At 36.5% G+C, this 14,869-nt stretch overlaps 1 protein-coding gene across 6 annotated transcripts in view; it reads right to left on the bottom strand.

The window, feature by feature from the left end:
- LOC113061493 (zinc finger CCCH domain-containing protein 18-like) overlaps positions 1-14,491 on the bottom strand; it is a 29,670-nt gene extending 15,179 nt beyond the window's left edge. For 5 of the 6 annotated variants that reach the window (XM_026230644.1, XM_026230646.1, XM_026230647.1 and 2 more), the window contains exons 1-9: positions 13,963-14,491; positions 12,181-13,049; positions 11,191-11,275; positions 10,747-10,901; positions 10,565-10,660; positions 10,079-10,236; positions 9,671-9,700; positions 9,416-9,527; positions 8,843-9,123 (exon numbers count right to left, since the gene is read on the bottom strand). In XM_026230644.1, the coding sequence (XP_026086429.1) occupies positions 8,843-9,123; positions 9,416-9,527; positions 9,671-9,700; positions 10,079-10,236; positions 10,565-10,660; positions 10,747-10,901; positions 11,191-11,275; positions 12,181-13,038 (1,775 nt within the window). In that variant the 5' untranslated portion in view covers positions 13,039-13,049; positions 13,963-14,491. The remainder of the gene's footprint in view (positions 1-8,842; positions 9,124-9,415; positions 9,528-9,670; positions 9,701-10,078; positions 10,237-10,564; positions 10,661-10,746; positions 10,902-11,190; positions 11,276-12,180; positions 13,050-13,962) is intronic. The other variant, XM_026230643.1, reaches the window with a different exon arrangement.
- Positions 14,492-14,869: the final 378 nt, after the last annotated feature.

Below are 14,869 nucleotides of genomic sequence, written 5' to 3'. Positions count from 1 at the left end.
ACAAAAAAATAAAAAAGTCTGCGTTAACGTGTGTTTCGAACAAGCGTTAAAAGACGGAGCACCGTGAGACAACAGTCACAAACCACTGACCTACCGATCTACACCAAATCAGCTCCAGATCTCTGGATTCAAGACAGGACTCTCGGCAGCACATCATGCAGCTGCTGAATCAAGGAAATGTGACCGTGTTAACTTCTGTTTACCAACTATGAAAATGAACCATAGCAGAACACTGACTACATTTTATGGTTTGTGATACTAAAGAACATTTCATGACATCTCAGACAGCTGTAAATTTGTGGCTACTGTGGTTTAATTATAAACGTTAACTCATATTTACTATAGTAAAATAATTTTATTTGCCTCTATTTTTGTATACTGTAAAAACTTCAACCACATTGAAGTATTATTTGGAAAGAAATTGAATAAAGATTTAAATATTATATTAGAAGTTGTACTTATATTTTTTTGTAAAGTTATCCAAAGGATTCTTTAGCTAATCAAAAAAAGAATATTAGATTAATAATTAATTTTAATAAAAATAATCGTTAGAGTAGTCGACTAATCGAAACAATATTCGTTAGATTAGTCGACAAAAAATAATCATTAGTTGCACCTCTACTCTGCAGACACACACACACCTACCTAAAAAACTTCTGTATTGTACATTTGCAACATGTTTATTTTATTACATTTATCCTATGTTTATTCAGATTTTTAATAAATAAAATAAAATAAACAATTATATGATGATATATACAGTGGGGAAAATATTTATTTGATCCCCTGCTGATTTTATAAGTTTGCCCACTAACAAAGAAATGAGGGGTCTGTAATATTTATGGTAGGTTTATTTTAACTGATGGAGACAGAATACCAACCAAAATATTTAGAACAAACACTTTATAAAAAGGTTAGAGATTGATTTGCTTTTCAGTAAGTAAGAAGTATTTGATCCCCTACCAAACAACAAGAAGAATTCTGGCTCCCACATATGGTTATGTGTCCATGTGGAACACAGATAAGTCCTGTCGCTTAAAGAAGTTACTACTAATGTCAGCTCGTAGGTGTATATAACTGTACACACAATCTGTATCCTCCATTCCAACCTCTCCCACCACCATGAGCAAGACCAAAGAGCTGTCAAAGGATGTCAGACACAAGATTGTATGTGTTAAGTCCGGGACACACCAAGCTGACAGCGAGCGACATTTGCGCTAGTTGGTGTGTTCCAATCATCGTCTCTCGTCGGGCTCACATTGGAATCTGCGTTGGGGCCATCGGCACAAGTGAGAGCTCTGATTGGATGTTCAGTTTAAAATTAAAGTGAAAGTGATGAAAACAAGCCCATAAATTAAGGTGTTACAGACAGGAGACTGTTTAAAGGTTTCATGATCTTTCCCAAACATTCTAATATGCGAATGTTTTCATAACAATATGTAACAATAACAATAAAATAAGCAATGTTACTGATATGATAAGCAAGCGCTGCTTTGTTTACATTTTGACTTGACCGCATTGAGGGGCAAATGGACAGGTCATGTACTCTTGGAACCTACTTCCTTCAGCCAGAACACTGAAGATAGATTATGAATGGGTCTTCCAGCATGACAATGACCCAAAACATACCACCAAGGCAACAAAGGAGTGGCTCAAGAAGAAGCACATTAAGGTCATTGAGTGGCCTAGCCAAAGTCTGTGCTTGCAAAAAAGGGTTTCTGCACCAAGTACTAACAAGTCATGTTTTGCTTGGGGATCAAAAACTTATTTCACTCACTGAAATGTAAATAATTTTCTAACCTTTCAGGTAAAGCCTGAAACAGGGATAATGCACACCTTTCAACGTCACGGTGAGTTGTTTACCACGCCTGGGAAATGGTTCAACAGTGATTAACCAGATTTAATGATTTCCTTCCTTTATTACTATGCCAAGGTGAAAATTCCCTTGTTTCATGATCATGTGCTTGCTACTTTAATTAGTATTCACAATCAATTACGTCAGCTCATTACAAGGGGTAGCAAAAGGATCAAACTTTCACCCGTGTTGTAGCAATGTAAAGCTAATATAGTAATTCCAAAATCATGCAACATTTGCCAGTTGCACAGGCTTTGTTTCCACACTGCACTGACAAGATTTATGAGGATATAAAAAAAAAATCCTACATTGAAACCCTGACAACGTGATGTCTGTAGCATAATTACACATGAATCAAAATAACTGCTACTCCATGCCACTGAGAAAAAAATAAAATCACCTTTAAAGCAGGTTTTGTGTACAATTCCTGTCTTCATCAGGTCAGAAAAAAAGATCTCAAACTATAGGTGGTTGAGCCAATTGGTTACGCTTAATATGTCAGGCTGTGCAAACAAACAAAGCAATATACACTTACAGTCAAAAGTTTTGAATAATTAATATTTTTTATGTTTTTAAAAGAAGTCTCTTACCATCATCATCAAGGCTGCATCATTTATGTGATCAAACACACAAAAACTGTAATATTATAATATTTTATTACAGTTTAAAACAACATTGTATTATATATATATATATATATATATATATATATATATATATATATATATATATATATATATATATATATATATAATATTAATATATGTTTGTGTGTGTGTGTGTGTGTGTGTGTGTGTATGTATATATATATATATATATATATATATATATATATATATATATATATATATATATATATATATATATATATATATATAAGGGGTGTAACGATACGCGTATTCGTATTGAACCGTTCGGTACGACGCTTTCGGTTCGGTACGCGGTACGCATTATGTATACCGAACGGTTCGTTGGAGTAATTAATTATATTTGAAAAAAAAAAAAAAGAGAGAGAAAGAAATATAATGATATGCGTTCAACAAGGTAGCCCAATAACCCAAACAACGTAACAGGCAACGCCCCTGACACTCCCGAAGAAGAAAAAAACACCATCTTATATGTTTATGTTAGGCTACTCAGCAGGCGCTCGCTCACTCAGTACGCGCTGAAGGCTCGTTGCAAAATAGCCAATGCGTTTAACAGACTAGAAATGAGAAGATCCTCCAATAACCAACAGGTCTGGTGTTTGGGTGCACTTTGGATTCCCTTTAAGCTATAATGGTGATGGCAAGAGAGTGGTGGATAAAAAAACAACGGTATGTCGCATCTGCAACATGACAGGGTACACCAGCGGGATTACAAAAAAAAAAAAAAAAAAAACCAGCGGGAATATCTGGGATATATGCGTCAGTACTATCTGGGAAAAGACGAAAAAAAGGAGAAACATGCACGCAGCAAACTATCCCTGCAGCATTTAGACACTATAGCTTACAGGGAATCCAACCCAAACACCAGACCTGTTGGTTATTTTAGGATCTTATATTTCTGGTCTGTTAAATGCATTAGACATTTTGCAACGAGCCTTCAGCGCGTGCTGAGTGAGCGAGCGCCTTAGGGGCCGTTCACATATCGTGCCTAAAAACGCGTGGAAAACGCTAAGCACGTCTTTCTCCTCCTTTCCAAAGCGCTCGGGCAGAAGCGCTCATGAGGCGTCTGTCTTTGCTAAGCAACAATGACGTGCTCTCTCCATGAGACGCGGAAATTTCAGCGAAGGATAAATGGATTTGCAGCTCTAAAAATCGCTTGCAGTAGCTCTGCTACTGAATTTATTTCAAAATTGCAATCCATATACAACTATGATCAGCTGTTCCTTCATCTTGGCTGAGCTCTCAACGTTGTTACGGGAAAGGATGAAGCTGATTGGTTGGTTCTTGTCACATGACCCGCGGTGCGCTTGCGGCATTCTGAAAAGTTGAGATGTTTTTACATTTTGCTGTATCTAAAACGTATCGAACCGAACCGTGACATCAGTGTATCGTATCGAACCGAACCGTGAATTTTGTGAACCGTTACACCCCTAATATATATATATATATATATATATATATATATATATATATATATATATATATATATATATATATATATATATATACACACACACACAAACACATACATACACACACACGCATGATATCAGTCCTGGAGCAATCTAGAAAAGTAATGGGCTGAAAGTCACGTCTCATAAGTTTATATTTCAAATCTGAAGAAGATTCTTAAAAAATGTGTTTCCTGCAACCATTTTTTGGAGACGATGTGGTGTTTGTTCATTCTCTGTGTTTGTGTGCACTTTGGATGGGTTAAATGCAGAGCACAAATTTCCGATTATGTTACCATAATTGTCACGTCACTTTCACTGTTCGTAATGAAATTTAATTTTATTGCTGTAATTAATTTATAGCATTAACAAGATGACTCATTGAATTCATTTAGGAAGCAATGACTGGTGAATGTATTTTTAGTCCAGTGCCTCTATATAAAAGATTAGTATTGACCAAATTCAGAGGCTGTCATATGTGGATCAACAGTTGTGAATTTTCATCCGTTTCAGTTTGAAAAATAAATTTCATATTGATTTATTGCATTTTGAGAGAATAAAAGTATCATGGATTTATTGCATTTTCTGAAAAAAAAAAAAAAAAAGTTTTATAATAAACCTTTTGAACATCAAAATCTGGATTTAAATTTTTTATGTTATTATAATCTAAAGTTGATCTATAAAAGTCTGAAACAGAAAATCGTGGGTTTCATCTTGCCAGTTTCTTGGTAAAGAAAACACATTTTTACTCAAATTAATCCAAATGGATTTATTGCATTTTTGAACTAAACTCTTCAGATACATGCATACATGTATGAGCTTTGCTTGAACTTTGCCAAAGCTAGAACAGGTATACCTCGTAGAAACGAGAATGGCAGTGCTGTAAGTGGAAACATGCAGTTAAAGGGGCAGTGATATTAAAATAAGATCCCTTTGCCATGTCACAAAGGGAGTGAAATCTGACAGGCTTGTTTTTTCAGACACTTGCAGAAAAAGGCTTACCAAAACAAAGTTACTTGGCTAATCTTTTTCACGTTTCCTGGGTTGGTAGATGCACCGGGGACCCGATTATAGCACTAAAAACTGATATGTCACCTTTCATTTAATGTATTTTTGCATCTGTGAATTTAAGAGAGTTCCTTTAAAAACATTAGAATACATTTTCATTATTCCAAACTTTTGACCGGTAATAAAGATAAAAGCAGACACATATCGGATACAACAATCACTCCACATTACACCATCTTCCAGCCTAGGGTGATGTTATGTACACTGACAACAATTTGGGACCAATGTAATTTAATAAAACGTTAAATTGGATCTGAGTGGTGCTATGGTAGTTTTATAGCCTATAAGCAAACAGGTCTTATTTTCTACACAAATAACAATGCTGTATAGGGTATCCAGCACGGTCAGTGAAACACAAAGCACTTTAACCAAATCAGATGTGCTCAGTGGAACTGAAACTCCATGTTTATAGATTAGTCACAAGGGCAGAAAGTATGTTCGTGAAAGTTTCAAGCTGAGCTAACTGTTCACACTAAATGGGTTGTGTGACATTTAGAAATTTGAGATGCAACAGTGTTCTTTGAAGTCAAACAAACCAAGTAGGTGTGAATCTCTCCCTACACTGCTTGGTAAAAGACTAAGTATCATGGGACATATTTAAATATGTCACTGTCTCCTATTGTTGAAATCTGAGAACACAAGTGAGCCGGAAATGTGTCCATTTGTTGTGTGGGATTTTGGCTTAATTAATGAAACGTGAATCTCTCTTTTTTTTTGTCTAGAGAGCCGACGTGACAGATGGTCAAAAGAGCAGCACTGGTGTGGCTGAGATACAATACCTCCTGGAAATTTCCTATTAAGTGACCATAATCAAATTTGCAATCTGAGTCTCTGGTTATGCAACTGAATACAGTAATGAAATAATTACTGTGAATGGAAATAAAATCAACAGGAGACCAGCGCTTCCCGCACACAGACTTTACCTGGGTGGGTAGTCCAAGTATATTAACGGCCGCCCAAGTATAAATTAATGAATGGAGCATTTATATTTGGTAACATGTTTACTTTACATTATTTTTATCCTCTATTATTTTTTATTTAGAGGCTGTTCACTTCATGTCTAAAAGTGCATGCAAAACACCGGCCGTGCCACTTTCTCCTCTTTCAAAAGCGCTTCATAGCTTGCGCATCAGTGATGTATGACGTTGCCAAGCAATCATGAGCTGCATTCTCCATGAAGACGAAGAAATTTCAGCTAAGGATAAATAGATTTCAAGCTCTTGCATTAACTCTACTATTAGATATATTTATGGAGAAGAAAAGTATTAATAATTTAAAAAAAAACCTGTACAGCTATGATCAGCTTTTCGTCTATCTTGGCTGAGCTTTTGATCTCTATTTGAGTGCAATTATAATGCATCTACATTTAAAATAACGAACTTGAGCAAATATTATAGAATACCCTTAAAGTTAGACTTGAGCGTGCAAAAGATGCAATGTGAAGAGCCTACACGTTTCATACCTGCATGTTCGTTGGGCGTGAGAACTGTTTACTCACACTGATTTCAGAATGCATTTAAGAGCAGCTGGCCAAATCCAGAAGAATTTTTTTTTCTTCTAAAACTGCATTTCATACAGATTTTTCTTTAACCAGCAGATTTCAGAATTCTGCCCCAACAACTAGTTCAATATCCAGAAGAATTTAATTTTTATCATTATTTACAATTAATAATCATCATTAAAGGGTTATTCCATCCCAATATGACAGTGTTGTCATTAATCACTTAACCCCATGTCGTTCCAAACCTGTAAAAGCTTTGTTCGTCTTCGGAACACAATTTAAAATATTTTGGATGAATTGTGACTTTTTTTGTCACAATTTGGATGAATTGGAAGTTTGTGACTGTCCCATTGAATGCCAAGTAAATGACACTGTCAAGTTCCATAAAAGTATGAAATACATCGTCAGAATAGTCCATCTACCATCAGTTTTTCCAAGCGTTACATTACGAAGCGCTGAGAATATTTTTTGCACGTGAAGAAAACAAAAATAATGACTTTATTCAACAATTTATCTCCTCTGTGTCTCTCCGCTTCACTGTAGCATGATTCTGGAGAATATCTGTTGAACACAAAATGCGTACACTATTCTGGGTCAGCCACAAAACAAGGATACATTTTCTACATGTATTTAAGCTTTGATTTGAATGAAAACAGTGCATCCGTGCGGTGTCGCTGACACAGAATAGCGCACGCAGTTTGCGTTCAGCAGATATTCTCCAAAATGGTGCTACAGTGATGCAGAGAGATACAGAGTAGACTAATTATTGAATAAAGTCATTGTTTTAGTTTTCTTTGCATACAAAAAGTATTCTCATCGCTTCATAACGTTACGGTGATGGCAGATGGATTATTCTGATGATGTCTTTCATACTCTTCTGGACTTTGACAGCTTAATTTACTTGGCAGTCAATGGGACAGTCACAAGACTCACAGTTGTCATCCAAAATATCTTAAATTATTTTTCAGAAGAGGAACTTTTACAGGTTTGGAAAGACTGAATTTAAAATGCAGCAGTCTCTGTGAGTGACTGCACAGACACCACCCCACCAAAAAAAAGAATAAAAATGCATGTAGATTTTTTCTTCAGAATATCCATCCCAAACTAAGTACCAACTGAACATGAACTTAACAAACCCCACACACGTCAAGACATTCATTGCAGCAGGCTTTAAATGAAAATGACTTTACAGACTAGTGTTGTCAAAAGACCCGGTACTTCGTTACCAAGTCGGTACTAAAAAAAAATTAAAGTGTCACAGTAACCAGGTTTCTTTAAGTACCGGTGGTACGGAGTACCCGGTCAACCCGGTTCTTGACGCATACAGCGCTATGATTTCCGCGGAGCAGAAAACTTCGACGGAATCTCAAAATCCAGTCATGAAAATGAAACTTACATTTTAATATGGATAGTCACTGACTTTGTCAAAGTTAGCATAAATTAATCAAATCAAATCTCCAAATGGACTAGTAACTGTAAATGTTAAGCCACAAAAGTTGGTTGAAATATGAATCCTGCGTGTGCTGCGTCTCGGTGTGAATTAATGAATGTTTGTTTACTACATAGACTGAAGTGGGTGACGCTTGCAGTAATTTCAGCATCTGCCGACTCAATGAGGACATAAATGTATAAACAACATCACCAGAACTGTTCTGAGTCACTTCACAAGCATTTTCCTGTTTCAGCTGAGTAAAACCAGTGTCAAAATAAAAGTTCATTTTTACATAAATGCATTGGGCTGGAAATATTACTATTATTTAGTAGAATGTATGTGATACTGCTACTATGGATAAAAAAATTAATACAACTATTTTTTTAAAAGAAATAAATCACACACTATTTCTTCCATGTTTTAATTTTAATAGCAAATCCCTTTTATTTTCCAAAAAATAAAATGTGTTTAAATTTCATTAATTAAAAGACAAATTAAATTTAGGAGAAACTTGTTTACTGTTTTTCATAATTATATTACTTGTAAAAAAACTTTAAACACAATTGTAAATTAGTATAAAAAATGGGATTGGTTTTATTTTTAGTGATAAAAAGTGTGTGTTTTTTTATTAGCATATTTGTGTGTTTTGCTTTGGTACCAAAATTGGTACTGAGAACCCATTGGATTTTCACTGGTATCGGTACCGAATACTGAAATTTTGGTACCGTGACAACACTATTACAGACTAAAAACCTGCACACCCCAAAGGTTGCATAGCAACTGGGCAACAAAATTGATTTTAGTACGCAATATACATCAGACGGTCTGTAACCTCTTAGCATCCCAACTAAAACTGAGTCTAGTGTCAAGTAGATAGTTTAAACTCACCTGGGTGGCATGTTCGGTGGTGAGCGTGGTTTGAGTGGCTTCTCCTTCTCATCCTTTTTCTCCCGTGTCTCTTTGGGAGGCCGCTCTCTAGGCCGTCCCTCTTTTTCATCCCGTTTCAGACGATCCCTCTCCCATTCCTCCTTTCTGCGCCGGCTCTCCTTCTCCCGTTCCCTCTCTCTTTCCCTTTCTCGCTGTCTGCGCTCCCGCTCACGGTGATCTCTCTCACGCTCCCGTTCCCTCTCGCGGTGGCGCTCGCGTGGATCTCGTTCCCGCTCTCGGTCCTGATGAAAACAAAAAACGAACACCCGGTTGTTTAGTAGTACAAATACAGGTACAAATCTCTCATGCATACTTGATTCTGATCAAATGCAGCACTGAACTGTCAGCTTTTTTGTATGATAAACATACTTTATTATCAAATTCGATGTCTGTCATTTAATTTGGCCTACACATCATGTGCATGCACACTGTAAATATTTAAATGACCCGGCATCAGTAACTTAAAACACTTTGGTAGAAATAATCTTAAAAACGAAAGTAAACCAGCTTAATGCTACATTAGTATGTACTCACAGGGTAGTATGGCAGTGGGGTCTCTGTGTACTGCACTCGGAAATTCTCATATTGGCCTCCTCGCCAAAAAGCTTCCATCTCATAATCATAGTATGGGTCGCCATATGGATCACTACCACAGAAATGGTTGTTATTAATTTGTACAGTTGAAGAATGATAAACTGAGGTTTAAATAAATTGTGAGAGCACAAGTTAACATGTAGTGGTTACACTGTGTATTTTAGGGGGGCAAGTTAATTCTAAATCGATACTAACCCATAAACTGGATCTCTGAACTCAATATCACTGTAATACAAAAAGAGAAAAGGGGAAAAACAATAAAGTAAGGTAAGCTTTTTTTCTTTTCTTTTTTTTTTAACAACACAAATAATTTGGCTTAAAATTAACATGAATTAAACGGACATTAAATCATTTTTCCATTTTAAATGGTTCAGCAGTATGACAAATCATTTTTTTCAAGAACAGAAATACCACATAGTCAAAAATGTCCTAGTTCTTGGAAACTAATATGCATAATAAATATCACAATGCTATTAACAATTGTTTTAGATGGATGACAATTACCTTTAAGTATGTAAACTAGCCACAACTACATTTGAACTTCTTCAGAAACAAAGACAACAAACGGAAGAGACCACATTCTGAGAAGTCATTGTTTCGTACCCAGCATCTCGGATCTCTCTGGTTATACGATAGCCACGTTCCCTGAAGAAGTCATTTTCTTTGTCAAAGTCTCGATCATCTTCACCTATGGTTACGGTGAAACGTTTTTCCTCAAAATCTGGTTCCTGTTCTTTACGAATTGTGGCTTTCTTCAAAACCTAAAGGGAATGTTTTTTGAGAACAAGCTAGATTAAGGCTCGCAGTTATTCAATTCAACTGGCAATTTTGACTAACTAATCCTCCTTACAGTAATGAAAGCATCGAATTTAGCATAGTACGAGTATCAAAATACATATATCATGTTATCTCAGTTTTACAAAGTTGCCACTTTTGTGATTACAAAACCACTGCAGAACACACTTGACTACAGACTCATTTGAATAGACAACTTCCCCTGAAAAAAACCCATTGACAATATAACATTACCTAGAAATGAAACTTTTTAAACTGTTGACTCAAAACAATGTATGGTGGTGATATCTGTACCTCTTTGGCATGCCGTAGGCCTCTTTCCCAGGCGCTCTCCACCGGAGGATCTAAAGGAGGTGGAGGGGGAGGCAACTCTTCTACGGCAGGGGCTCCCTGGAAAAAAACAAGTGTTGAATCAAATGTTGAATTGAAATTTAAACCCAAGAAGAACCAAAATAGTAGAATTTGCCCCTACATACCCAGGGGCTAGTAGGCATGAGGGGGTGAGGGCCTCCCCCTCCAGGAGGGGCTCCGTTAGGAGAGAAGGGATCTGGCTTGGTGATGAGGGAGTAGTTGCCTTTATCATTGACTCCTGGATGGATGAACCTACAGATCATGCCCCATGTGCAGTTACCTGCATCAACATCAAAACAACCCACTGTTTTGAGTATGTGCTCTGAAGACAGCTTTGCTCATAGGAAATATACTGCATTGAATTTCACTCCCCCTACTGTTGAAATTCAGGCATATGTTGATCAACAAACTAAATGCAAATGTGCGCTTATCAAATTTGAACAATTTTCCTTGATGACAACACATTGTCGATTATCACCTTGGGCTACAAAAAAAGCACCATTTAAAATGTAGACAAGATATATCAGTAGATTTAAACCATCCAGGAAATCACATGAAGGAAGAACTACCTTTCATGAAAAATCTGCAGATGGGTCGGGGTCTGAGCTTCCTGTCCATAGGGTCCTTCACCTCCCCCTCTTCAAGATCATCATCCTAAAAAAATTAACCGAAAATCTTACTATAGCACTTATTAATGACTGGTTACGTTTTTTTTTTTTTATTATTATTATTATAAACCAAAGGTAGATTATTTACTTTTAGGTAGGTGATATTTTTAATAATTTATTTTGCATAGATACATTAAATTGCTTATAAGTCACAGTAAAAACTTTTGCAATGTAAAAAAAAAAAAAAAATCAAATCTGATCTTTTGAACTTTCTATTAATCAAAGAAATCTGGAAAAAATGTATCATGGTTTCCACAAAATAATATTAATCAGCCCAATGGTTTTCAACATTGTAAATAAGAAAATACTACTTTAGTATCAAATCATCATATTCAAATTACTCTGAAGGATCATGTGACAATGACAACTGCATTCTAAAATGTATTGAAATAAAACTGTTAATTTACATTTAAAAATAAACTTTATAATTTTACATTTTTCATTGTAATTTTAATCAAATAAATGCAGCCTAAGTGAGAATAACAGATTTATTTAAAGAACATTAACAAATCTTGCTGACCCCAAACTTTTAAATAGTAATTCTATATTTTATTTACATATTATTTAATTAGTCAATTAGGTGATCACTTCAAATTCAAAGTTAGAATATTTGATCATTTAGCAGCATTGTGTCGTTTCTTTTCCATTCTAGAAATATTCAAAAGATACTGCATTCAATTGCTCCCTCTACTGTTGTGGCCTGGTCATGCAAAAACAAACTCATCATTGGGTTCTATCATTTTAAAACTCTGACAATGAAGTTAAAAAGCAATGGGTTTTATCAGCAAAAAAAAAAAAAAAAAACTGTCATAACTTGCTCTTGAGTGGCAAACTGAGATTAAACAGCCCTAATTTTCATATGCCAATCACAAATGATTTCAACATACTTACATCTATCTCTCCCTCATCAATCTCTCCATCATCTTCCTCTTTCTTTTTATCACGGAATGAATCTCTCCTGCCTCCTTCCCTTGAGTCCACAGATTTTCTCAGCTGTGTGTCTTTGTTATCTGGAGGCAGAATTGGTTTTCTTTCCTTTCTCTTCCGTCGTTTCTCCTCCTCTTCATCATCCTCTTCCTCATCTTCTCCATCCTCCCTGGCGGGCCCCTTCTCAGCCTCGTCCTCCTCAGGTGCAGCAGCACTCGGCTCTTCTGGAACCTCCTCGTCGTAATCCAGCTCATGTTCATCCAGGTCTCTGGACACGGAAGATTCGTCCTTCAAATCACTCACTACCATTGCCGCTCTCCTCCTTCTCCTTTTCTCTTCTTCCTCATCATCCTCTTCCTCAAGCTCAGCACGGCCGAGGCCAGACTTGGCAGTTGCCTCATCCTCCTCGTCTCGCTCCTCTTCTGCTGGGGTGAAAGGTCGCTCGTGTTCTGGCCCTGGCGAGTCAGGATCAGGTGATCTCGGCGTCTCAAGGATCTCCTCTTCAGGAGACTGGCAAGCATTCTGTCTGCTTCCTCGGACCGTCAAACCGAGATCTTGCTGGTGGAAATCTTCTCTCTCCTCCCTGTCCACCTTGTAGTCGTCCAGGTCTGACAGCTCCTCAGGATCTTCTCCTCCAGCTGCTACCCTGTCTCCATCCTCAAAGTCGGAGTCTCCTCCACCCTCCTGTACTTCATTTTCATCATCATTCAAAAGCTCACTGTCCGAAACTCCCTTGTCACATTCTGCTGGGGACTCGGGCGACTCCAGCAGCTCGTCCTCAGGAGAATGTGGGGACTGGGTGGGGCTCTCAGGCGTATCCATCAGCAAGGACTCTGAAACAGACATTCATTATGAGCCAAACATTTAGTACAGACAAAGAAAGTCTAAGTTAATAGGCCCTCTAAGACCCACTCTGTATAATTACAACACTTATTAAAATAACACCTACTAGGGACACTGCACTTACAGACACTCCTGGAAACGCAACACATTTATAACAAATGTAATAAATACTTCTTTGCATTGTAACATTTTAATTAACATCAAAGTATTATTTTTAATAAATGGTTAAAAATACAAAAAAAACATTTATAATAACAACATATTTTTCCATAAAAATATGCCTAAAAATTTTATTTTAAATAATGACACCCTAAAACCAGCAGCTTCCTAAAACACTGCCTACAACTTATTAAGCAAAAATATATTTGGCACGTGATTAAAAAAGGTGTGTATTTTTCATTATATTAAGTAATATATATTAATTTACAAAAACAAAACTTATACCATATATAAAAAAAATTATCCAAAGCGACTTACAAATGAAGACAATGGAAGCAATCAAAATCAACAAAAGAGCAATGATACACCAGTGCTGTAACAAGTCTCTGTTACCTTAACGCAGTACAAAATATAAATGATACCAAATATATGTGATACTAAATATAAGACAATTGCAAATATTTATTTGTAAGTTTTTAAAATGTTAACGTTGTTCAAGTAGTAAAAAATAGATGGTGTTTGTAAAATTAAAGAAAATAACTTTACTGCGGTTAATATCTTGCATATTAAACTGACTTTCAGAACACTTGCCACTTTACTAATATTTGAATGACAGTCTTATACAACACCCCTATTTTAGCCTGCTAACGTAAAGTAGCTAAACCGCATTCAAAGCTTTACAAATAAACAAACTTTTCCATACCACACAAAGGCCAATCATTGAATCATCTGGAACTTGTTTACCTTTTCAGATTTAAGGCAATGGATTCATGAGAGGGAGGCCGACACATGTCTTACTAGCCGCTTTATGTTTAGCGGGAGAGCTCGTTGATGGCGATGCGGCTAACAGGCCCGAGTCCTGCCCGCACACTACAAAACGACACCGTTTCCGACATTTTCCGAACGATCTCGCCGTTTAAACGCCTATGCTTGTGCTTAAATAACACACACGTTACTTTCTAAGTCTAAATCGCGAGTTACGACGTGGCACGATGTTTCTTCGACGCTCACGGGCTACAATATCATGCAACAATAAAGCGCTCCCTCCAGCACAACACACGGACATCGCGTATTAAAACACATTCGGTCACCTTTCAAACCACAGAGTCTCGGGAGACAGGGTCGCAGTGTAGGGAGTCACCCGGTCTTTTTCCTTGGGGTGACTGTGTTCAGAAAATGAGCGACCTGTCTGGGTTTCTTATTTTTCTCTAACGGAGAAATTCATAAGCCCTGCACTACACCGTGAGAGCGGCCATTACCCAGACGTCATCAACGCGCGACCAGATGATTTTGTTTTTTATTTTTCATCGCATAGAATACAATTCAGTAACAAGTAAGAGAAAGGAAATATTATGAAATTATTATTAGAAATCAATGGAAAGTAAATACATTTTATATAATACATAAATATAGTGAGGCATACACACGGTAACAATATTTATATACTGTCATACAGGAACACATAAAATTATAAAAAATAGTATTTAAATATATTTTTCAAAAGCAATATTCACTTTTAAAAGGGTAGAATATTGTGTGTATGCGTCTTTAATTACAGCCCACATTGTGCCTGAAATCACTCTACGTATACACACGCACGAATTATTTTCCAGTAGGAGGCGCTGTTGTAAGGAAGGGACCTGTTCAGAAG

Source organism: Carassius auratus, chromosome 43, assembly GCF_003368295.1.
Source record: "Carassius auratus strain Wakin chromosome 43, ASM336829v1, whole genome shotgun sequence".
In the NCBI taxonomy this organism is placed as follows: Eukaryota; Metazoa; Chordata; class Actinopteri; order Cypriniformes; family Cyprinidae; genus Carassius; species Carassius auratus.
The sequence above is the reverse complement of the archived record's forward strand: the minus strand, read 5'-3'. Positions and strand labels throughout refer to the sequence as shown.